Source organism: Carettochelys insculpta, chromosome 3, assembly GCF_033958435.1.
Source record: "Carettochelys insculpta isolate YL-2023 chromosome 3, ASM3395843v1, whole genome shotgun sequence".
Taxonomy (NCBI): Eukaryota; Metazoa; Chordata; order Testudines; family Carettochelyidae; genus Carettochelys; species Carettochelys insculpta.
In genome coordinates this window covers 154,477,475-154,504,183 of record NC_134139.1, presented here as the reverse complement: position 1 = coordinate 154,504,183, position 26,709 = coordinate 154,477,475, and the positions used below count along the sequence as shown (strand labels likewise).

The following is a 26,709-nucleotide window of genomic DNA, read 5'->3' as shown; positions in this document are numbered from 1 at the left end:
ATTGGATTGAAAGGTATACATTAAAAATCTGCATGTATCTACCAAACCTGAAGGATTTAAACAGAGAAAGAGGTTTGTCAGTGAAATGTGGCTAGCATAATGTTTTCTTGTCTTAGCCAAAATCATTTGTTGTATCTTCTGCTAAAATTACCCGCAGCTGACACACTTCTGAGAATATATGGTCCTGTAGTATTGTGCCTGGTCTGTAATAGATTTATAAATATTTACTGTTTGAAAATTAAAACAGAGTCATTTATAGCTGATTGTTAAGTTAATTGTCTGTGCACAGCAAAAATAAAACTAATACAACCAATCTTCTTTATTTAAGTGTGCCTAAATAGTGCGAACCGTTTATTCTCTTTCATTAGAACAGTTTGCTGTGCCCCATGTATTAATCAGCATTAGCATTGTTTTGGTTTCAAAAGTGCACATTACAAATAAACTACTTAATTAAGATGTGTTTCCCTTTATATATTTTCAGCTTTGAGGGCCAGATATTCAGTCAACATAAAAACAGTGCAGATGTGCACATTTATATTAACTGAAATCTGGCCCTGAATTTTTGATCCCTCGTGGTTTGTTGAGTATTTTCTTTATCTATGATCCATGTGAACTTGTACCCACCTTGTTCCCATCTTTCCCCTCATCTAAGTTTTACCTTATGTTTGGGGTTTGAATTAATTCAAAATCCCAAAGGAAAACTTGTCTGAAACCATTGTATCTCATGAGTGGGACTGACAGCCAACACAGATACTGAGGCAAAGCCCTTAGAATTGACGGGACCTGATCTGGAAGGAGCAGGGCCTCAAGCAGTCAGCCCTTAGTGCCACTCAGACCATGGTGTTCTGGCAGTAATTCAAAGGGACCTAGAGCTCCCAGCAACCAGCTCTTCTCCGGCAACAGTTGCCAGGAGCTCTGGGTCCCTTTGAAATGCTGGGCCCCAGGGCAACTGTACCCTTGCTCCCCCATCCCCCACTCCCATCAGTTGGCTTATATCTCACCTAGCTTCACATAAGAACCATTCAAACCCACATAATTGATATGATTTTGATACAAACCATACAACTGTTTGAAGAGTTCTTGAAAGCTTTTTAAAACATAATGGACAAATATGGTGTACATTGCATCTGCTCAATGAGATGAAATTTGTATGGTTTGGGATTTTTTTGTAAACATTTTGCACAGCTTTACTAGTGCCAGCTATGCTAAAAATAAAAGATTGTGTGTCCTAGGTAGACAATGTTTTTAATTATCATTTAATTTTGTTTCTGGATTTTAAATACACCCTTAGTTATCTATATTGACTAAAATAAATAATTATTGGTTTTTCCTTTCCAAATTATAGTGTTTTCTTGTCCTGATTGTCATTTTATAAAGCAGCATCTCACAGAAATGATTTCCATGGCCAAACTTATTTTCCAGACCAAACATCCAGCCTGCAATTCAGGAAACAAATTTGCATTGCAGCAAGAGAAGCAGTGTTGTTCTAGGAGGCACAAGAGGCAAAATCACATAAGCTTCGATTTCTGTCAGGAACCAAATGGCGGTCAAATGGTGAATATTTAGGGCTTGATACAAAGCTTACTGAAATCAGTGGGAGGTTATATGCTGAAGATGATGTATTTAAACTGGACTCTTCAAAAGAAACTGATATTGTATCTTTTAATCAACATTGTAAGATGCACTATTCAGAACTTGATGTCACTTAGGGTCTCGTTATGTAGCCTTTAGAGTAAAGTCCGTGTGAGTTGTACATGCACAAGGAATACAGCATTGGGCCCTTGCTGGAAGAAAGCATGCAGATCTCTTTTTAAATCCAAAACTTTGAGTTGTCTTCCCTATTGGGAAATGTCTGCTGAATAAAATCTGGAAAGAAAGGACTTCTAGGTTCTATGCCTTTTTCTTAAAGTAAAACCCTTAGAACTTATATATCTACACTGCAGCTGAAGGTGCAGTTTTGCAGCCAGGGTGGCCATACCCACACTGTTTTATTCCAGCTAGTTCCCTAAAATCAACAGCGAGGGCATGGCAGCATGAGTCTCAGGATACGTGTACGTGGCAATTAAAACCCCATGACTGGTGTATGCCAGCTGCCTTAGACTAAGAGGCTCAAGCTCAGGGTTTTTAATTGTGGTGTATGTGGTCAGGTTTGGACTGGAATCTGGGGTCTAGAACCCTGGCTTCTAGGAATCCTGCAAGGGGAAGGGTCCCAAGGTTTGGCAGGGTCAAAACATCTCTACTACAGTTAAACAGCTCCTTAACCTGAGCCCCGTGAGCCCAATTCAGCTAACATGGACCAGCCTTGGGTGTCTAATTGCAGTGTAAACACATCCTGAGGCTCGCTCTGCCATAGCTTCATTGAAAATGAGCAGTCCTGTAGCACCTTAAAGACTAACAAATTTATTCATTAGGTCAAGTGTACGATCCCTTTTATCAGATTTGAGTAGAAATCTGTTACTACTATTCTACTCAAATCTGAAGAAGTGGGTCTCATTCATGGATGCTCATTACCTAATTAAATTTCTTAGTCTTTAAGGAGTTACAGGACTGCTTGTTTTTGTGACGCTACAGACTAACATGGCTGCCCCTCTGAGACTATAACCTCATTGCTATTTTTTGCAAGCCAGGTAGACCAAAATGAGTACAGGTACATCTGCTGAGCTGTAAATTACACTCTGATTGAAACAAAAAGCAGTCAAGTAGCACTTTAAAGACTAGCAAAATAATTTATTAGGTGAGCTTTCGTGGGACAGACCCACTTCTTCAGACCATAGCCAGACCAGAACAGACTCAATATTTAAGACACAGAGAACCAAAAACAGTAAGCAAGGAGGACAAATCAGAAAAAGATAATCAAGGTGAGCAAATCAGAGAGTGGAGGGGGGGAAGATCAAGAATTAGATTGAGCCAAGTATACAGACGAGCCCCTATAGTGACTCAGAAAGTTCCCATCACAATTTAAACCGTGTGTTAATGTGCCAAATTTGAATATAAATGTCAGCTTGTCCACTTCTTGATTATCTTTTTCTGATTTGTCCTCCTTGCTTACTGTTTTTGGTTCTCTGTGTCTTAAATATTGAGTCTGTTCTGGTCTGGCTATAGTCTGAAGAAGTGGGTCTGTCTCACGAAAGCTCACCTAATAAATTATTTTGCTAGTCTTTGAAGTGCTACTTGACTGCTTTTTGTTTTGGTAGTATACAGACTAGCACGGCTTACTCTCTGTTACTCTGATTGAAGTGTAGATTTCACCATAGACATTAAAGAATGGGAATAATAGGCATTATTTCTGTGGTTCTTACATGATGTTTTGTGTTCTTTCTACTAACTTAACTGTCCAGCCTCCATTAACAACTGCAAGCCCATTAAACCACAGTTACAGAATTGAAGTTTTTGTTTTTTCAGAAGAAATAATAAAGTCAATTTCAAGATCATTCAAATATATGAAAACAAATATCACTATTTGGTTTAAAAAGTGAATAAATACAAAATTAGTAGGGAACTCATATTTCCAAGTTTCCAAGAAAGGCTGTAAAATAGATATTACAGATATACTCCCAAATGTTTTGGTTAAATCACTCAATAGTCTTGTTTTGCTCATGGCTGTCATTCACTTATTTTCCTTATTTAGGACAATATGGAAGTAATATTCTCAGTTACATCACAAATGTTAGGTTTTTTTTTTATTCTACTGCAGTTTGAACCTCTCTAATCCAAAACTCTCATCCAGCAACATCCATGGTCTGGCATGATTTTAAGTTTGCTGGGTGTCTAATTATGATGGGTGTGGCCAAGTTTCCCATTGGACCATAAAGTTTGTTTACAGACTCCAGTCCTGGCTCTCAGTGTTCTGTGCTGTTGTTTAGCTGCAATTTACTGCTGAATGTCTTCAAAGGACCCAGTAAACAGTGGAACTGTTGGTAATGTTCTAAAAAATATTAACCTCTGTGATTTGACAAATTCTCTCATTTGGCACTGGTGAGGTCCTGATGGTGCTGCACTAGAGAGGTTCAATCTGTACTACTTTTCTTACAATTGTGAAGTCTTTGGGCTAACTCCTAACCTCAGACTGGGCTTTCTCAAAAGCTCACAAAAGTCACCGGCAACTTCCTTCATCTTCAAAATTCCTGACTATGACACATCTGCACACACACAGACTTCATACTGATCTCTGTAGGAGTAGCACATGCATGGCTGAGAACAAAATTTACTGGCCTTATTCTGACCTTGCTTAATCCAGAACAATGCCAGTAAAGTCAAATGAGTTGAACCTCCACTCATCAGGGCTGAATTGCAGAGCAGCTGCTCCAGCAGAGACCATGGCAAACACACTCAGACTTGCATTGTTCTAATACTTTCTTAAAAAGAGAACTTTTGTATATTAGCAAACATAATAAAAGTAGAACTCTCTAATACCTTTCCAAAACACTAATCAAGCAAATGAGGTTAAGTGTTTGCTAGCTGGTAGCAGATGCAAGGAATGCACTGTTGGACCCCAGCGGAGACATCAATAACCGTACCCAGAATGATGTGGACAATTTGAAAATTCAGCATTTAAATGATTTGGGGAATTATTTATAGCGATCAGCCTTCAACTTCAGCCTATATTCATCCCACCATACAGAATTTCATCAATTCCCATTGTATTCAATAAGAGTTGACAGCTCTCAGCCCCTCCTGGAATCTGGTTCCTGTCGTTGTGTCATAAGCAGATGATCTAGTTATCCCAATTTATAAGCAAACTAGCAACTTCTCTTGTACATCACTCCATAATTCAAGAGAAAAAATTTTCATTTCCCTTTACTTCCTCCTACTTTTCTGTAAAATAGTTTTTAAAATCTGGCTGTCAGTGATGGCCCACATGCCTCTTGCCATTCTCTGTTCAGAACTGGCACATACTTTAAAAAGAGGATTTAGCTGGCAGCTAAGGAGATGAGGTTTCCAAAGTGCTGACTGCTTAGACAGAGTATTGGCTGAATGATGATGCTGAATACCAACCACTTCAGCTCCCTTCAAAGTCGTTTCCTGTCAGTGATGTCTCATCCCAGGAGGGTACCACAGTGATCAAAATTATAAACAAAAAACATTTATTTCTTCCTTTTAATTTTTTTCTTTCTATTTTTTTTTCTGTCCTCAGGAAAACCCAACACCAAACAAGGCTCCATGGGACACTTTCAAAAACACAAATGAATACCAACACTATACTACAATAAATGTATTAGATACAGAAGCAAAAGATGCTTTAGAACTAAGACCAGCAGAATGGGAGAAGTGTCTGAACTTGCCTTTAGATGTGCAGGAAGGAGACTTTCAAACAGAAGTTTAACAAAATCAAAAGGAACTGAAACAAAAATGAAAATGAATTCATTGCACTGACACAAAAGACTTGGGAAGCCTGACATTTGTGTCTGAACATTGTGACTAGTTCATGTCAGGATCTTCATGTGCCAAATGTCAGTGTTTTTTTTTTCTTTTTCCGTACGATATATTCCCACTAGTAAAGTTAGTGGAGAACCAGGTGTACAATTCTTACCATCGTGTGTTGTAAGTACCCGTGGAATGGATTTGTAAGGTAATCTTTATAGATAAACCTCAAGCAACGATTCATGTTGTAACCGCTTCATTTGGTTTAGTTTTCAAAAAACTTCACCATGAAGCACAATGTATATATTTATGCAGTTTTTAAAGTTTATAACAGTCTGTTTGGCCATTACTACACTTTTTACTTTATAATATAAAAGCAAAGTTTTTGTCATTAAATGAATGTCTGTTGAGCTACATTCTTCATTGCTTTAAATGCAATAAAGTAATAATCTCACTTTTATATGAATAATATATTTCACATCTTTATTATTGCAGTTTTCTCTGGAAAGCTCGGAGTAGCTTTCTCTGCTGCAGCTGTGTATAAAATATTTAAAATGTTGTATGGTGTAAATAAACTTTTGTCTACATATCAGTTTTTTCAGTGTATTTTATTTTGGATTTGTTGATTTGCAATTTGCATATTTATAACATTTTATTTAAAACCACAGATACTGAAAATGTATTCTGAGTTTAATAGCATTGTTATTATTCCTTTGAGGCTAATGATTTTCAAATTTAGTAGTAAGTTTGTATAGCTGTTCTGTATTTTCTACCAAGATATTCTTTGAAAACAATGTACTGTGTAAATTGGAGTTGTCAGAATATGGCTACAATTGTTCTATTATGCAAGCATTATGCTTTTCTGTCTTGTTGTGGAAAGACAACTAATAGAAAACGAGTAAGGTATTTTGCACAAAACCTCAAGGAAAAATGTTGATTTACACTAATTAAATTGTGTGCATGTACACAGTAGGAAGAAAGCCACTTGTACCTCTTACTGCAACAGAACAAACAACAAGAAATACTTATGCACCTCTACCAGATCAAAAACTCAGGAACATATTTCTTTGCCAAAAAAAAGTTAATGCACGTCATGTTCTAAATCAATATTGTAGTCTATTTTTATTAGGTATCTAACTATATAATTAAGATAAAAGATTGAAGGTGCTGATTATGAAACCTATCTGTAAGGTTTGATATGATCACTCTGGTGAAGGCTAAATATGAGCCAAAAACACAATCTCCTTCCAAGAGTGAGTGGGTTTGAATTCCTGAATATGACTCTTCCCAGTTTGTTTATGGACGCAAATACAAAACAGGAAAGGGCTTATTTTTCACTTTGGGTAGAGATGCTGCTGAAATTATACACTCTTACAAAATTCTGGAAGTCTCTGCAGAACAGCAAATTTTATGACATTTCCAACTTTTAAAACCAGCTCTGAAGATTTGCCTACTACACTTGGTTCTGCTCAGAATTCATTAGCTACACTAATCTCCCTCAAATCAGCATGAAAGAGACTGTTATATATTAACATAGTCTCATATTTACAATAATAGGAGGCTTCAAAAGCAAAGTAGCCCATTGAGCTTTCGATTATTTGATTGGTTTAATGTTAAACCAGACCTGCCCTGTCTTAAAGAGTCAAGGACAAGAGTCAGTCACTGTCTTTTTCAAATGGTGTAGCTCAAGATGAGACGAGCATTGAGAAAAAATGAAATGTGTAAATGTATTATTATTTATTAACAGTATGTAAAGCACAGACAGTGGGGGTCATCGGTGCTATATTAAATCCAAAAAGAAATAAAGGTCTTACGACAGAAGATTACAGCCTAAAACCTACTGTGAGAGGCAATGACATGTACCAAAATACCCCCAAAAAGGAGATAAAATATTAAAAATAAAAAACATGGATGGCTTTTTCTTGTGTGAATCTGAAAATTCCTGTCCCGCTTTAGATAATGGTCATTTATTTTGTTCTAAACTTTCTGTGAAAAATATTAATTAAATTTACAAATTCAATATGTCAAAAATGTGTTCTGAAAGGCAAATATGTTGTAAAGAAAGGACTGATTTTTTTTTCAGCTGGAAGTACATATTAATTGCATAAGACCACCTGCTCCCCACCTCTGCAGAAGAGAGAGGGATGATTTCTAACAATTTGCTTCTAGTCAGAATGTGGCTGGGCCCCTTTTGTATGGGAATACAGTGCTCACAGATCCTTTGCTCACAGATGATGTGCGATTGTCAGATAGCCACACAAGACATCCATTTCTTTACTATTCAGTATAAGGAATGAGAATGTGGCCAGGCTAAAGTCATTAGGCCACACCTGCTCTGTTGCACATGAGCCCACGACAAAGTGATGTAATTGCTACCAGATTTTTCTATGAAGGTTAGTGGTTTTAATTCAGTTTTCTTTCATGCCGTTTGGTGTCCATGAAGGGGACTAAATGAAGAGTGCTGCTGCCAAACACCCAACGGCAGTAAGGCAGTACTAACTCTGCATTCCCTGGGTATGGGCCTGAAGGCGGGACTGAAACAATGGCAATGTCTGAGCTTTTCTGACTGAAATAAATGAAAGATTTCACCAACAGATCCCCAAAGTTGACAGGGCTATAGCAATTGTCTGCTAGCTGCCCCATGTAAACCAAGCAATGATGTGGTGTGTCTTAGAGTCATTTGACCCTCAGAGATTTCCTGTAACAACATCCCCTTTTATGTGGAAGGGAAGGCAACATTGTTGTGATTTAAATAAAAAATATCTATTTCTTCTTTAGCTTTCCCAGGCTGAAAACAATGAACTATCATATCTTCCAGTTGCTGGTAGATGTTCTAATAATGGCAAGATTTAACACCTCAATCATCTGCCACCCCAGAAAATTTCTTGAGGTCTCAAACTTCTAATACAATATAAGTGAGATGGTGCTACCCATCTGACAACTCAGAAGATGTAGTAGTTGTTAATTAGGAAGAGATGATTGGACTACTGTGTATTGACTGTGGGGTTATGGTTCTTTGAGCTACAGTTAGCATCATTTGTACACCCCTTTTGCCTATGCTTTTACTCTGAAGTAGGTGTAGAAAGGCCACTGACTGGAACCTCCCCAAGGGGCACAGTAAGCAAGAAAGTCCACCTACTGAGCAAAGAGGAGTTCCTACTATTCCCAGAACTCTCAATCAGCATCCCCTTTACTCTTTCCCTCCAAGCTTTTGAGCATCTAAGAGAAAATGTTCTTTCCATCTTTTTCAAGGCCTGAGGAAAAGATCTGTTAGAAAGGAGAGAGAAGGCTTCTCAGAGACTCTGTTGGACTTGAACCCAAAGCATATTTCTTGACCTCTTTCTCCCCACCAGCCCCACACCCACGCTCAGCAAGACTGCCGTGCTCTTCTTGCAGCGAAAGGAAGTAATGGGTTCACTTGAAGGGTAATGGACTTGTGAAAGATGAGAATGCTTCATCACATGTTTGAAATATATTTTGCTTACCAGACTTTGGGCTCCTGTTCACAGCCCCAGAATGTTGGTCTATCAGTAGATCTAGTGTGCCCCATAGGGAAGTTCCAGTCAGTGGCCTTTCTACATCCACTCACCTACTCCAAAGTCAAAGCAAAGTTTATCAGCTTGCCCTTATCAATAAGTTAACACAGCAAAGCCGTGTCCACACATGCACGCTATTTCGAAGTAGCGGCGCCAACTTCGAAATAGCGCCCGTCACGGCTACATGTGTTGGGTGCTATTTCGAAGTTGAAATCGATGTTAGGCGGCGAGACGTCGAAGTCGCTAACCCCATGAGGGGAAGGGAATAGCGCCCTACTTCGACGTTCAACGTCGAAGTAGGGAACGTGTAGACGATCCGCGTCCCGCAACATCGTACTAGCGGGGTCCTCCATGGTGGCCATCAGCTGGGGGGTTGAGAGACTCTGTCTCTCCAGCCCTTGCGGGGCTCTATGGTCACCGTGTGCAGCAGCCCTTAGCCCAGGGCTTCTGGCTGCTGCTGCTGCAGCTGGGCATCCATGCTGCATGCACAGGGTCTGCAACTAGTTGTCGGCTCTGTGTATCTTGCGCTGTTTAGTGAAAGTGTGTCTGGGAGGGGCCCTTTAAGGGAGCGACTTGCTGTTGAGTCTGCCCTGTGACCCTGTCTGCAGCTGTGCCTGGCACCCTTATTTCGATGTGTGCTACTTTGGTGTGTAGACGTTCCCTCGCAGGGCCTATTTCGATGTGGTGCTGCGCAACGTCGATGTTGAACATCGACATTGCCAGCCCTGGAGGATGTGTGGACGTTATTCATCAAAATAGCCTATTTCAATGTCGCCACATCGAAATAGGCTACTTCGATGTAGGGTTCACGTGTAGACGTAGCCCAATAGACATCTGTCCTTGTTAAGTGCAGCAAATGTTGGTTGTAGTCTTCAAGATTGATATTGCTTCATCTTAGAGAATATTCATTGGCCTAGGACAGACCTAGAACCTCCTTGTCCAACAACAAATACAGATATTACTCTTCTGGGGAGAGCACTCAGTTTGGCTATGTCCTTCCAAATTTAGCCAGGAGTTGAGCTATCACAAGTCGTGAACATTCAAAGCTCTGAGAGGGAGGACCAAGAAATCATACCGTAAGGCCCATAGCATATTATGGCCAAAGTAAATGTATAACTTCTGAAGCTATAGTCTAGCCCTTGCCACACAGAGTGGGAAAGGAAAAGAAGGCATGGAAGGGTCCATTATGCAAATCTGTGGGAGAAATCTACAAAGTGAAAGTGGTGTAATTGGCCTCTGCCAAGAACTGCACACAAGGCACTCCTATCACTCCCAAAACATCTTTTGTATCCTCTTCAGAACCATGGAAATAAAAGGAGGTGCTGATCCAATGTCTGATAGCTTCCCAAGCCAAATGAAGGGAGAGGGGTGCCAGTGAGTAAACTCACTCTTCTTGGAGCTGCCCTATGATCCAGAGAGCCATACCTAAGCCTAGATCTGAAATAGCTCTGCACATTTGCCTCATAGAAGCTTTTGCAAGTATAAGTTCTAAGAAGCACGGTAATCATGATAAACACCTGGGGCCTTTTTTATGTGTTAGTTGACTGAAAGAACTGAAGAAAAAGTGCGTGCATGCATGTGTGCTTGCATGTGTAGATTTTTTCTTCATCTTCCTTGAATTATGTGGAATTGGAAAATTTAAGATGTGACTGTGCTTTAATTGCCAGCCCAGAAAATGGTGGTATTTACACTATAGCAACAGAAGAGTCACAACCATCTTTTCATTCACTCTACAATTAGTTGATAAGGGTCTAATTGTCTGTCATGGCACTAGAGAAAACTGCATATTCACTATATAATCTGGCACGCAACACCAACCCAGAGAAAATGCTTACCTCCTCTCAGCATCAAATTATTCTTTGGCATGAGTTCCCTTAACTTTGCTAACAGGAAAATCACAACATCAGAGTTTTAGCTCACCCATCCACAAGACAGCCTTCAGAGATGTGTCTCTGCTGTCCACTAATGAGGAAAGTGGGCAAACTTACATCCAAGGCCTATCTCCCAGTTGCCCTCTTCCTCCAGCTATAAAATGGAGGGCTTACCATTAACAATAACAGAGAGATTTTTTGGCAATCATTGTGTCAATTGCATACACAGTGACCTCTGTGGAAGCATGTTGTAAAAATTAGGTGTGACTACACTAGACAAATCTGAACCAGGAAGAACAGATATTTTCACAATTGCCTGTGGCCTTAGGTTAGTTCAGCGTGTCATTCACTGTGACTTTTTAATCCTCCTCTAGACAATCAGTGAACCATTCGTCACCTCTATCAACCTGCAAGGGCACACTACGGCTATGTCTAAACTAGCCCCAAACTTCAAAGGGGGCAGGATAACTAGGGTGCCAGGAGATTACTAATGAAGTGCTGTAGTGTATATGCAGCACTTTTTTAGTCAAAATCTCCCCCACAGCAACTTCAAAGTGTCAGCTTGCAAGTAGCCATGGATCAGCTGCAGGTACTTTGAAGTGCCTGTGCTACATCCAAGTCCCTTTACTTCTCAAAATTTTGAAGAATAAAGGGACTTCAAAGTACCTGTGGCTGAGCCACAGCTACATGCAAGCTGTCACTTGGAATTTTCACACTTGGAAGTTGCTGTGGGGGAGATTTTGACGAATGAAGTGCTGCATAGGCACCGCAGCACTTCATTAGTAATCTCCTGACACCCTAATTACCATGCGCCCTTCGAAGTTCGGGGCTAGTATAGACACAGCCTATAAGCTGAAATTTACTGCTGATTGGCATACTTTCTTCTCAGAATGGTTACTCATTTAGTTGTCAAACTAGCCCAAGAAGCACATTTACTTATTTACCAACACCTGGTCCCTGAAATAATGATCTCTGCACAGATGTGCTTCAGCTAATTTAAGTAACACAGGAGATATCAAAGGGCTAACTGTCCACAACACACAGCAGAAGATAATCTATAACAAATGCAAGGAACCAGGTGGCTTCTGCGAACCTGATATTTACCTTTTCCTCTCATCTCTAGGGAATTTTGGAAGGTGAGGAGCAAGGTGACAAATCTGGTCTTGACCACTCTCGACTTGACTGGTCTAGCAAGAGCTGAAGGTCCAAGCTCCTGCAGCTGCCATCCATCGAGCATACCACTTCCTACAGATATGGCACTTCTCTCCCAACAATCAGTCCTCACAGGTTGCAACACAGACTGCCTGAAGGCTTGCTTCTTGGAAGTAACATGACGATTGAGATGGTGCCATCCCTAATCGCTTTCTGGAAATTTGTAACTTTTAGGACATATTTTAGATAGTAAGTAGGAAAGAAGTATTTCCAAAATGATGTCTTTCTGAGTGGGTATGAGGCAAACTAAGTTCCTCAAATGCTGCAACAAGCTGTAAAGATCCTAAAAGAGCAGGTAACAGCATTGTGCATGGCTAGGGAGACATCAACGACGCACCTTTTAATTGTCAAGTTTCCAAAGCAAGAGCTTTAACTTCATATTGAACAGCCATTATCTTCCTTTTCTTTGTACCTTTGGACTTGGTTGACCAAATTTATCAGAGCACCTGAAAGCTTCTCTAGTTGTTGGATCTCTATATGTGACCATTTATCAAGGTGACATCTTACCAAGTAGAAGGTGCCTCCTGGCCGCTGTTGGTGAGAGCCCACTCCACTCAAGATTTTGCAGATTCCTGGGCAATAGAAGGTTGCTACTGATGTTCAAAAACCTCCTACGCAGCCCTCTGACATTCCCCAATAGTTTCACAAAGAATTCAGATATGCAGCCTTTCTCAGATTGTATATTGAAAAAAAAATCAGGTAAATTTTATTTTGATAATAGTAACAACATACTACTGCATGTTCACTTGAAATATATGTACCTTTCCTGTGTAGATAAGGTTGGTCTGAGCCTCACACCTCAGAATATTTTGTGTATGTCAATGTATTTTATATCATACACTCAAACAAACAAACAATATTATCATTGTAGCAAACAGAGGTGCTTAGTACTGGCATTTCTAAACAAAAATTTAACTAAAATAAAACAAAGACTACTGCTCCAGTCCAGTTCTCATTAACGCTAAGCACATGAAAAAATAGTGTGTAAAGCTAACTTCCAGAAGTATTTATGAAATCATTAAAGTTTGAAAATATATGTATCGCCATTAAAAGCCAGAATTTATTTACTGTATAATAGTATGTGAGACTAACACTCTTTTTCCCTCTAAACAAAAAAGATGATAACTATACCTACCATTGTATGTTTCATGCTAATAGTGGGCATTCTTGAATATTCTTAATTGGCTTCTTCAGCAGCTGATAGAAAAAAAATTAGAGCAGTTATGTTGCATTACTTAAATTTTGTGGTATGATGTAAGCTTATATCAAGAAGTATAAAGTCATGCTATTTAACTGCAAGATATAATTTGAAACTTACCCTACTGTATATGATAATGTATGGTGCAACTTGGGTTATTTTAAATTTTTGCTACAGTAATGACTAGAATATGCAGTTAGTATGGAGACCTCATTATGCAAGGCACCTTACAAATATGTATGAAGATGTGATTCCTAGATACTAAGTTACAACCTAAAAACCAGTCCTGGCAGGTATTAGTGCTAGTTACTATTTACCTAACAGGTAAGATACAGTAGATGTTTTACAGACAAAAAGCGAATAAGGCTCCTGCCCTGAAGGGTTTGCATTATGAACTTTGCCAAAAAGGAGCCAATATCACATAAATTATCTTTTCTTAGGCCATGTCTGCCCCGCTGCTGTGCCACATACTCCCACCCAAACCTAGGCCGAAGAGCCCAGCACAGCTGCTTTCCTTTCCCTTGGGTCTAGCAGCATGACGTTATGCATATTGTTTCCTTGGAAGAGAAGGTTCTAGGCAAAAATGTTACTGTAGCGCAAAAAGAGAGACATGAGCACGCACGCAGCAATACATATTTCAGTTAAGCTCATTGGTTAGCGTTAAAAGAATGTGATTCTTTCCTTTGCTCACTGATAGTGAAGATTTCTGTACAGCTGCCTACCCTTACCACAGCCTCAGACTGGATGATGGGAGGGTGAAAATCTATTGGCATCTGCCCTGAGTATAGGTATGCTGAGGAAGAACACTTTCAATGTTTCCATCCAGGCCTACTGACCTTGATGAACCTGATTGGAGTGTGAGTGGTGGTGGCTGGAGCTCCAAGCCTCTTTGAAGTGCCACAAAGCGCTACTGTGCCGTTACGCCTGGTTGTGAGTGGGGGCAGTGATGTGGTCCAGGAGGCACTGAGGGCTGACTGCTCTAGCCCCCTGTTCTGCCCTTAGCCCCACCCTTTCTGGGGCACGGAGCTGTGCCCCTCCCTCTCACCCTGTTCTGGGGCCCACAGTAGCTGTCCGTCCAATTGCAGAGAATCCATTCTGTCATTCATACTGATCTATTAGTCTACGTCTATACTACAGCAATATTTCCAAAGAAGTTCTTCCAGAAGATCTCTTCCCAAAAAACTTCTTTCGAAAAATTGTGTCCACACACGAAAAAGCAGATTGAAAGATCAGTCTGGCCTTTCAATAGAGAGGGGGGGCCACATAGCCCCGATCTTTCAAAAGAATGGGCCAGGGACTGAAAAACCCAGCACTGTGAGGACAGCTCTCTCAAAAAAAAGGGTCCCTGGGGCATCTACACATGTTTTATTTTTTTAAAGAAGCTTTTCAAAGAAGGTGCTCTTCCTGATCCAGGAGTGGAAGAGGGATTCTTGAAGAACTGCACTCTTTCAATTTTAGATCAAAAAAGCTCATTTTGTGTGTAGATGTTTTATGTGTTCTTTCGAAAAAGGGCCAGATTTTCTGAAAGAACTTGCTAGTGTAGATGCAGCCTTAAAGTACTGAGTACAGTAGAACACCACCACCCCCCCGCCAACTTACACGTAGGTTATGTTCCTGGGCAACCATGTGTAAGTCAAATTGTGTGCAAGTCAGGACCAGGTGAGGGAAGGGCTCTGCCACTTTTGGACCTCGGTCCTGGGTGCACCTGTCTCCCAGCTCCCTTCCACTTGTGGGAGCCAGGAAACTGACTCAGTTTTACATGGAAGAGAGCTGGGAGTCAGACTGCCACCTGGTTTCCAGTTCTCTGCCACACCTGGGAGCTGGGAAACAGACCAGTGCAAGTGGAGGGGGGGCCAGGTGCCATGCTGCTGGTTGGTTCCCAGCTCCCTTTCGCTCACAATTTCAACTCGCATTATTGCAATAAATGCCTACATTGAAATAATGTAAGTTGGGAATCTACGGCATAGCAGTTAAATCATGCTAGTCCATCCAGGTTTTGGTTGTTTTACTAGACAGTTCAGTTAGCTATAGGATTAAACCTCTGACCTCAGGAATTTTATTTCAAAACTGCCTGTGAGACAATGTAGATTTTTAATGGAACTGCTCATGTAGCCTCAGAGGGATGAGGAAGTAAGGTCAGAGGTCCTCCCTGCCTCAGCCACACTTGGTGGGAGAGGGCTTGAATATCCATTTATTTAATGAGAGAAGATGGTAATTTTGAATTGACTTGAAATAGCTATATGGACTAACACACTTCCCCCAGTCCAGAACAAAACAGACTTTTCACCAGTCTATTTGGGGGCACCCAAGCTTTTGAAAGTGTTGGTCACAAAGACTTCTGTACGGTGGTTAGCTCAGAACCAGGTGATAAGGTTTCCCATTCAAGAATTAAACTATAGTTTTTGACTTCCTAGCTTTAGAGAAGGCCATCAATACGTTCAGCACAATTTCAAACGCATATACCTCAGCTTTAGCCTTTCCTAGGTGTCTCCAAAGATAGAAATTCCATTATGCTAGTCAGTTCTGCCTCCTTATCAAAGCCAATAAAATGCAATTGAACATTTTACTAAAATTCAGTCTCCAACCTCAATTGACAATTACTCTCACAACCCAAGAGATCAATCTGCAAAGCTGGCAGGCTTAGCTTCATGCTACTTGGTCAGGATGCTGGGATTGGACTTCAGAAAAGCAATGTCACCTTAGTTGAGAAGAAAAGCAGGAAAACAATGAACACTTTCTGTCAGGGAAGACAAAACCTCAGATTTATTGTAATCCTGTTTTGCTCCATGTTGCTGCAGATGAACCAGAAACATGTATTGTCTGCTTTCTAAGGAAGTGTTTGGAAAGACAGAAGGGCTGGTAAATAATCCATTTTTTGTGACAGCTGAAGGGGCCAGCAAGCCTGTTAGGCCTAATACAATCAGCTTTGGGTCTAAATCTCACAGAGGAGGTACTGGTATAGACATGCAAAATTTGGAATCCACTCGATTAGGGGAGCACCAGTGACTGCTCTGACCAGCACAGGATATGACTCTGGCTTCTATTATCTCTGCAGCACCTTGGGTTCACAGCCAGACCTTTCATTTAGCACTATTTGGGACAAACAAAATCTGGAAGCTTCAGGTCTCAGATCCTAGGAGATACTTCTTACTCATGTGTGAACAATAATGTAGATTTATTCCTAAATGTATAGAGGAAATGTTACAAATGAAATTATATTCACAGTAGATAGATCAGTCTCAGGGGGTAGCCATGATAGTCTGTAGCAGGACTGCTTGTTATTTGAGCAGGAAAATCAATTTACTTGAGGACATTAAAGGGCATGCACCAAATTTTTATCCTCAGCTGTACTAATGTAAATCTGTAATAAGTCTACTGGCCTGGTGGAGTTACTCTTACTTCACAGGAGTAATTAAGAACAAAATTTAGTAATTATTTTCTCTATGCTAACAAAAACAAAGATTTCCATGCCTGATGTATATGTAGATGGGGTAAATTCTTCCTCTTATACACACATCCCTGTTGCTGTTGGATACCTCAGTATTTTCCTTTTCTCCTGCCCTTGTAGAAGAGGAAGTTGTCAATAGGCACCAGAGAGAGAAGCCAGATAGTGAGCCTTCTTGCGTCTACTGCCTCCCCAGATGTTTCTCATTCTCTGGAACCACTAATAGAAATTTTCTTGTTCGGAACGTTCTACAGGTTCTCTTCTAGCTCTCTTCAGAGGAAGTTTCTCTCACCTGAGGGTTTAGGTTGTACCAATTTTTTACAACTATTCAGAAGAGTGGGTTGTGTATGACATATCTATATTGATCTCACTGTGGTTTTGGATATGAATGACAAAAGCATACTCGTAAGTGCAGGAACGAGTGTGGGGGATGCTGCGGCAGCCCCTGGCTTGAAGTGATTTTTTTTTATATACGAGGTTTATAATTCGGTAATTGGCTCTGAGAACCCCACTATAAAAATTGCTCCAGCTCCCCTGAGCGTGTAACATTGTTTTTAATTTTGAGACTCTAAAATCTCTTTATTCCAGGCACTGCAGTTTGTTTTAGAATCAGAGAAGTTGGAAAAATAAGACACCGCAAAATGCCACACTAATACAAAATGGATGCCCATGAATATAATGACTCGATTCACCCCATTCTCAGTACCTTGAGCAAACAACAGGAAACAGTTGGTGAGCTTTTGCATATTATACTGCTCATTGATCCAAAGTACAACATTGTATGCTGACACTGAGTGGTTTCAGCTTTATTTAACAATCTCTTTGAAAAGCCAGGCTGGGTGTGAGTGTCAATGAGTGTGAGCAAGTGTAAGACATGATGGATTACTCAAATTATACACAAACTGATCACAGCAGAAGTTAGCCCAACACGTCTCCAGTATGCTGCTGTCACAGACAAGAAGCATTCTGCAGAGCAGAGTATTGGTAGTATCCTGCCTGCTGCGTTATGCCCAACTTGGCTGATTTTTTAATTCACTAGGGCAAGGGTCTGACCAACTTGCAAGTAGGCTGCATGCCATCATAACAGATTGGCATGAGTGGATGGAGCTAAGAACCAATATACAAATAAGTACATCAAGTGTAATTACCAGTGCTTGAAATAAGTCTCTCTCTAGAGCTTCCAAGCCTGTTAGAGACCGGATAGGTGCCAGGAAATTGTAGTACATTTTTAAAAGGAAAAATAACTTCCTTGGCTGCACAGAGATTGAATTTGACCCTGTTAAATCAGGTGAGGGGGATAGGCATGAGGTGAGTTAGTAAAATCAGGTTTCCAACTCTTTTGTCTCTTCTTTGAAAGGCATTGGGGAAAAGGCCAAAACATGCTTTCCTAGCCTTGCCAGATATAACAGTGAATCAGCAGGCTCTGTGTAAAAAATCTGTTTCAAGGCCTGCTGCAGGCTTAGTCCTCTGTAACCAAAACACAGATAATTTTCCGTGTATAGAAAAGTGAACTGTTCATGCATGCATGCTATGTGTTTGTGGAAGAATTTTGTTACTGTGTCAATAACAGAATGAGCAGATCTTATACAGAGAGGCAGGGTCTGGTCCTTACTTATGTTGTGTAGTACCAATCCTGTACTCCATGAGTAGCTGTATACAGCCAGCGTCAGCTACCCTTATTTAAGTGGCACTTTACTATCAGATTGGCCATTGCAATCAAGCTGCGTCTACACGTGCACGCTACTTCGAAGTAGCGGCAGTAACTTCGAAATAGCGCCCGTCGCGGCTACACGTGTTGGGCGCTATTTCGAAGTTGAAATCGACGTTAGGCGGCGAGACGTCGAAGTCGCTAACCCCATGAGGGGATGGGAATAGCGCCCTACTTCGACGTTCAACATCGAAGTAGGGACGTGTAGACGATCCGCGTCCCGCAACATCGAAATAGCGGGGTCCTCCATGGCGGCCATCAGCTGGGGGGTTGAGAGATACTCTCTCTCCAGCCCTTGCGGGGCTCTGTGGTCACCGTGTGCAGCAGCCCTTAGCCCAGGGCTTCTGGCTGCTGCTGCTGCAGCTGGGGGTCCGTGCTGCATATACAGGGTCTGCAACTAGTTGTTAGCTCTGTGTATCTTGCACTGTTTAATGAAAGTATGTCTGGGAGGGGCCCTTTAAGGGAGCGACTTGCTGTTGAGTCCGCCCCGTGACCCTGTCTGAAGCTGTGCCTGGCTCCCTTATTTCGATGTGTGCTACTTTGGCGTGTAGACGTTCCCTCGCAGCTCCTATTTCGATGTTGGGCTGAGCAACGTCGAAGTTGAACATCGACGTTGCCAGCCCTGGAGGACATGTAGACGTTATTCATCGAAATAGGCTATTTCGATGTCGCTACTTCGAAATTAGCTATTTCGATGTATCGTGCACGTGTAGACGTAGCCTCAGTGATGCTACTCTGAAAGTCAGGATACATCTACACTACAAAATAAAGTCAAATACATTAAAATCGACTTTTTACCACCAGATTTTATACAGTTGAAGATGAGTTCACACCTGCTCACAAAGTTGACTTCGTGCATCCTCACTAATTTGCCAAAATTCATCTTTTGCAGCAGTGCATTGTGTGTACCCATCCCACAGCTACTTCAGCACGATTGCAGTCTGGGTTTCTTGCAGTGAATTATTGGAAAAAATGGCCTGCAAGTGGTTGTGGGTGAGTGACGTCATCTTCCCAGACAGCATTGCCCTCATTGCTTCATCCGGGCAACCATTGAAAACAAACAGCCATTTTTCAGAAGTCTTTTTTCTCCAAATGAGAGAAATTGTCTCAGACATCCACATTATGGGAAAAAGGAAGCTCTTACAAAAGAGTTTTTTTTTTTCCAAAAGACTTTAAATTGACATTAAAGGACCAAGGTTTGAACAAGAGAAAGAGAGAGAGAAATTTGTGACCCATCACTGCACAGCAGTGAAGACCAGCCATATTTTTCAGAAGCCTCTTCCCCCAGTGAAAATACACCAAACAGGAATGGCTCAAAGTGGGTCTATGCAATGTTATTTGCAAGGAAAGAAGGGAAAGTATGGAATACCAGAGAGCACTGGCGTCTAGTCATTAGTGTGACTCAAAAGATGAAGAGAAGAAAAGATAGAGGTAAAAATACACCAAACAGGACACTATAGGCTACGTCTACACGTGAAGCCAACATCGAAATAGCTTATTTCGATGTAGCAACATCGAAATAGGCTATTTCGATGAATAACGTCTACACGTCCTCCAGGGCTGGCAACGTCGATGTTCAACTTCGACGTTGTGCGGCACCACATCGAAATAGGCGCTGCGAGGGTACGTCTACACGCCAAAGTAGCACACATCGAAATAAGGGTGCCAGGCACAGCTGCAGACAGGGTCACAGGGCGGACTCAACAGCAAGCCGCTCCCTTAAAGGGCCCCTCCCAGACACAGTTGCACTAAACAACACAAGATACACAGAGCTGACAACTGGTTGCAGACCCTGTGCCTGCAGCATAGATCCCCAGCTGCCGCAGAAGCAGCCAGAAGCCCTGGGCTAAGGGCTGCTGCCCACGGTGACCATAGAGCCCCGCAGGGGCTGGAGAGAGAGCATCTCTCAACCCCCCAGCTGATGGCCGCCATGGAGGACCCAGCAATTTCGACGTTGCAGGACGCGGATCGTCTACACGGTCCCTACTTTGACGTTGAACGTCGAAGTAGGGTGCTATTCCGATCCCCTCATGAGGTTAGCGACTTCAACGTCTCGCCGCCTAACGTCGAAGTTAACTTCGAAATAGCGCCCAACGCGTGTAGCCGCGACGGGCGCTATTTCGAAGTTGGTGCCGCTACTTCGAAGTAGTGTGCATGTGTAGACACAGCTTATGTGAGTAGTGAAAGACTTTACATTGTTCACAAGGAAAGAAAATACAACAAAAAAGTTCTAGTGTATCTGTCTGAACGAGCCAGGTTTGAAGGAGGGAGAGAGAGAGTGGGAGAGAGAGAGAAATTTGTGAGTCGTCACCACATAGAAGTGAAGAACGCTCTAGGGAGGCCATTGCACTGATGTCTCCAACATGAGGTGAGGAGAATGTTAGAAATAGTAGCTCCATACTCCTCATGAATCCCTAAAACTAAATAGAAGAAATCTCAGAGGATGTTAGTGTCTAGTGACTGCTGGAAGGAGCCGTTACCCCACCAGAAGCAGCAGTGGCTTGGGAAGAGAAGGAAAAGTTAAGGAAGCACAAGAAGATAGAAAAGTTGAGGAAAAAGTGAAGAGATTCCCTGGCCTTTTCTGGTAAAAAGGCCATAGACCGAGCAACTGCCTGTGAGAGAAAGAGCCTACAAGCTTCATTTCATCATAGGAAATCCTCCCGAGCCACACAGTTTGGGAGGGGAGAGCACTCCATTTGTCCCCCAGTCATATGTTACTTCCACCCCAATGAAGATAAGCCCTTTCAAGCAGTGAAGCCCCACACAGGACAGAACATGGTGCTGTCTGCAGGCGTGGTCTGCGCTATCCAGCCACCACGTCGTGTGGTGGGGCAGGGGAATAGCCAGGTGGTGTGGTGGGGTAGGTTAGCCAGGTTGGGGTGGGGAGGGGCTAGCCCACCAGCTGCATGGTGCCTTGGGGCTGGAGCAGAGCCATAAAAGTGAAGCAGAGAAAACAAATAAGGCTACAAGTCTGTCATGGAGGTCCTGGATTCTGTGACTTTCTGGGATCTCTGTGGCTTCTCCTGGGGCAGGACTAGAGGAGCTGTCAGCCCCAGGGCTGGCAATCATTTGATCCCAGAACAGCTAACCAACCAGTGGCCAGCCCCAGGCTGCAGGACCAACACACTGGCAGCCAGCCCCAGGACCCTGGCTGGCTAATATTGGGTAAGCTGGCACACAACAGCAACTAAGCCCCTCTCATGAGGCAGCAGTGGGGTTGGAGCAGCGGCAACCTCTGGCAGCTTTCTATCTCCCTGCTCCACCCAGCGTACTTTTAGAAAAAGTCAGGGATAGGTCAAGGCTTCCATGACTTTTTATTTATTGCCTATAACCTGTGACTTCTACTAAAAGTATGTGTGTCAGAACTGCAGTCAGAAGACTAGAAGAACTGAGCCCAATGAAATCCACTGAAATCAATGATTCTAGTGGATAAGTACAGTACTGCTCAGACTAAAGGGGCAGGATCTGGCTCAAAGAAAGCAGACATGAAGAGGACTATATATTTTCTTTCAAATATTACTGCCTAATCCCTCGTCATCACGGATTATTTTGCTCTATATGCTGAAAAGCTTGTACACTCTGATTTCGTCATAGGCAACAGACAGGTTCTTTCCTACATGGGTTTCTGTCAGTGAATTGCCCCTCCTCTTATCTGCTGAAAGTTAAAAAGAAGAGCCATCTGGTATTTCATATCAAACTATTTAGAGGGTGTGAAGCGGTGAGGCTGTGAATAAGATAATAGTCTGATAGGCTTAATTCACTCTGGTTATATAAAAGACTTCTGATGACATTTCTTTATTATTTCCTTCCCCCAAATAATTAATCAAAATTGTTTCCTCTATCAATAAATATCCCCATGATGCATCCACTAAAATCACATTTTTTCCACTTCTGCACTAAATTATACTTAAAGCTATGTATGCAAAATAAATTTTTGCCTCTCCTGTGTTTTCCTACCGGTAATATTTTTTTTATTTTTTTATTTTTTTTGCTAGTGAGGACCAAGTAGAACTGTAGGCTTCAAGAAACCTAAATCATCCTGAAAAGCAATTTGCCACGCTGCCTGAAGACATGTTTTCAATCAATGATTCCTTCTGCAATGGTTTATGGGTTGGAAACATGGATGATCTGAGAAAAAAGAAAGAAAGAAAGAAAGAATTAAGTGGAGGTCAATATAGAAGGATGTATGCTGAAAACAACACAGAAAGGCAAGACAAAATAAGTGCCTTTGACAGAGAAGCAGGCTGCAAGACTCATTGAAAAAAAAAGTATATGGGCATGGGCCAGGCACTGTGCAGGACAAAATGATGTAAGGTACAGTAGATAAAGTTAATGACACAGAGAGATATAAACAGAAAGCAAAGGTAAGGCAGACATAAAAATTGAGAGGAGTGATAAAAAAAGTGATAACTGCATGATGGGACTGCATGAGCCCAGGACAACTGTACAGTTAAAATTCCCAATGTGTATCATGGTTTATGTTGAGACCTCTGACCCATTAGGCCCAAATTTCATAGTCTGGTATAAGGCCTCACTAAACATGGTTCATGAAATCAGTTCATGTAAGTGAAAACCTACTGTTTCTGCTCTTTATCTTACATTACAGGCCTAGGGAAGGTGGTAAAAAAAAATGGTGCCTTAAAGTCTGGAGGAAGAGATAACTGCCCCAGCAGCTGCTTTCCAAGGCCACTTTGGACGTCTGAGAAAGGCTTAGGCTGTCACTGGGGGATGAGGTAGAACGTCCTCAGTGTTCTCCATACCCAGTACCTCTCACTGTTGCCAGCCCGACTCTCAGTGATAATAACAAAGTATGAAAAAACCAATGTGCTCACCATTTATTTTAACTGTTTTGCTTTAACTCCCTCTGATATGTGCCACTGGATCATACCTGTCAGGAAAAAGTCATCATCACTCCTTTGGACACATGACTGGAATTCCATGCAGGCTTTGTTTAATTAAATGACGAAGCCATACCACCTGCGTATTAGGTGAAATGTTGTGTGAGCTATGGGCGGCGTCATTGTGTAACCTGTTAGAGTATTGGCTAATTGTGCTCATTTCGTCGTGCTGCTAGTGCCTGTCCAGGGGCCTGGGAACTCCCACGCCACCACTTCTCTCCATCCGTTGGCACCCTTTACAATCAATTGTGATCAGTTGCCTGACAGTGCTCCGCTGAGCCTGACAGGTGGTGTGGCACTCTGCCAGCTGTGCAGAATAAACCCTCCTGCTTGATTCATGCATGGTGTCCGGCCTCTGTTCCTGCAACAACACACACGTGATACTGTATGTACAAAACTGCCATACACCAGTGCATCAGCACACAACAGCTAAAACTTGCTTACCAGCCATCTCCTGGGAGCTGGAAATGCTTTAAAAAAAAGACTATATTATGGTGAAATAGTTCCCCTTTGCTGATAACAAATAATAAAAAAAAATGGCCTAAATAAAAAGGACACGATGATAATGGACTAATGTTTTCCATAGTTCTTAGTATGTAGGTAGAGTAGCAGGAATAACCTGTTTGAAGTTTATTAATATTCATTCATTATTAATTTATACAGCATCACAGGTGACACATAAGCCTGATAATTTACTGCCAGATCTAAAGAAAAAGCTAACGAAAAGTTCCTGTATCAAGATTAAGTTACAATCCAAGTCTGTGCTACAGATTTACCTAGTGCTTTTTTTCTGGAAGAAAAGGTGATGGAACTCAAACCCCAAAACACCACTACGAACCCCCGCCCTGAGGCCCAACATCCCCACCTCCTCCCTGGTGGCTTAACCTCCCCTTTGCAGGGTCTGAGCTGCCCCCTGGCAGGCTCCAAGCCACCCCCCAGGGCCTGAACCACCCTCACGCATCTTAAATACCACACAAGGGGGTTCCAAACTGCTCCACAGCAGGGCCCCAGCCACCCCCACCTCCCGTGCAGGGCCCAAGCTGCTCCCTGATGGTTAAACCATCCCCACGACATCGTAACCACACCCCAGAGGGGCCTGAGCCAACTCCTGGTGGCTTAGACCCCATGTAGGTCTGAGCCGCCCCCCACAATAGGTTCTGAGCTGCCCCCCCAGTGGCTAAATTGCCCCCCCCAACAGCTTATCCATACCCCTGGTGGGGTCTGGGCCATCTCCTGGTGGCTTAACTGCCCTCCCAGTGGGGCCAAAGCCTTCCCCCCAGCAGCTTAACTACCCCCCAGCAGGGCCCGAGCCACCTCCTGGTGGGTGGGGCCCAAGTCACCTCCTGGTGGCTCAGCCCCCACCCCCGCATGCAGAGTCCCTGTTGTCCCCCCTCTCTGCATGGAGCAGCTTATCCCACGTGTGGGCAAGATCTGCCCCACATGGGGCCAATCAACACCCCCCCAGCAACTTAGCTGCCCACACAGGGTCTGAGCTGCCTGCCCCCATGTGGGGCCAAAGCTGAACCTTACTGTGAGTCAGGCACCCCTAGACCCCTGCTCTTAACCCATCTCCCCTCCCCTCCCCCAGAGCCAGACACCCACAGACCCCCCTCTAACCCCATTCCCTCCACCCAACACTGACTGACCTTATGCAGGAAGGAGTGCCACATGGTTCTTTGGCACCCGCCTCCTTTTTATGGCTCCCCTATGTAAAACAGCAGGGGCAGCTTATGGTGCCCTGGCATTCTGAAGAAAGGACTCGATTTAATTGGTTTAATAGCCAGCCAGTCATTAAACCAATTAAGTTGAGTCCTTCCTTCAGTACTCCAGGGCACAGGGCTGGAAGTGAGTGGCAACAGCAGCAGCAGCATCAGGAGGTGCATATTGGCTCCTTAAACAGCTGCATGCACCTCTCAGAGCACTTTAAAAATGGCAGCACCGGCACCAACAAAAACAGTGGTGGAATGCCGTTCTGCAGCGTTCCGCTGGAATAAAAGCTTTGGACTGACCTCAGTTGTGTCAACTTTGGTAAATATTTCTTCCTGCAGGGCAGAACTAGAACATGTGGCCCTACTGAAAACAACACGCTTTTTCCACAAACGTGCTGCCACTGCCTGGGTCCACACTGGTGGATATTCGATTGTCTAAGTTGCAATGCCTTCCGCAGGGTGCATGTCCCAATTCATAGAACTGCTGCAAACAGAGAAACATGCTGGTTAATGGAGATGTGACTTGTACTATGTATTTTACAGAGGTTGTCTGTTTGATCCACAACTCTTCCTAAATCATGAGAGCTAAGACCGTCAAATTCAGTGTAGAGCCTCCTCTTAACATAACTTAGAGCAACATAAGGGTTTGGTTGTGCCAGGAAAATGGGATGCACCTGGAATGGGACCACTTCTCATGAAACCAAACAGAGAGGAGAGAGAATTATCCAATCAAGTACAGTCCTCAAAATTGACACAACTGAGTGAAGTTCAAGTTTTAAAGAGATTGAGCCAAGATGAGCCAGAAAATTAGGATGAACCTGGCGTAAGATTGCTTCTCAATAACCTTTGCAGTAAAGAGATAAAATGGAGAAACTGGAGGTAGCGCACTGCTTTGGCACAGCTAAATCAATGCTTACAGTTAGAAAATTAGAAGAAAATGTAGCTGGAAACCAAACTGACCATAGCCTTTTTTGTTAAAATGTAGTTAATTATTGAGTTAATGGGGATGAAGAAAAATATGTTTGATGAAATTTTCATTTTAAAAATGTACTAAAAATTAGACACCTTTTAATAAGCCTGCTTTTTAAGAAATTAACTTCCTAAAGTATCACTTTATTTTTGAAAAATACAATAAATTTGCATAAAGCATGTACATTTTCCTTTTATTTAAACACACAATTTAATTAGCTCTCATGATTTAGGAAGAGTTACAGGATGTACACTAGCTGAAACCTTACAATTGCATTTATTTTAGACTAGCAGATTTACCTGGCTTTTTGTGATTTTTGCAATGCCTTCCACGGGGTGCATGTCCCAATTCATAGAACCGCTGCAAACAGAGAAACATGCTGGATAATGGAGATATGACTCGTTACAGCTCGCATCTTAGCTCTCATGATTTAGGAAGAGTTCTAGATCAAACAGACAACCTCTCTAAAATACATAGTACGAGTCATATCTCCATTATCCAGCATGTTTCTCTGTTTGCAGTGGTTCTATGAGTTGGGACGTGCACCCCGCTGAAGGCATTGCAAAAATCACAAAAAGCCAGGTAAATCTGCTAGTCTAAAATAAATGTAATTGTAAGGTTTCAGCTAGTGCATATCCTGTAACACATCCTCCCTGGATCTCCTCCTGATGGAGTACAAACCCACTAGCCTTTGGGCCACTGTCAGGGGGTCTCCTTTGTGCTTGCAGAGCCAACATGCCTCCACTGCAGGATAGTTTCTTGGTTTTGCTCTATGGTAATATGTGTGCCTACAGACTTTCT

The 26,709-nt window shown here is 42.3% G+C and overlaps 1 protein-coding gene across 1 annotated transcript in view; it reads left to right on the top strand.

Annotated features, from left to right (window-relative positions):
- The window catches only part of ADGRB3 (adhesion G protein-coupled receptor B3), a 704,839-nt gene extending 698,908 nt beyond the window's left edge, over positions 1–5,931 (top strand). Inside the window, exon 30 of the mRNA XM_074988878.1 lies at positions 5,135–5,931. Coding sequence (XP_074844979.1) covers positions 5,135–5,323 — 189 coding nt within the window. The 3' untranslated portion in view covers positions 5,324–5,931. The remainder of the gene's footprint in view (positions 1–5,134) is intronic.
- Positions 5,932–26,709: the final 20,778 nt, after the last annotated feature.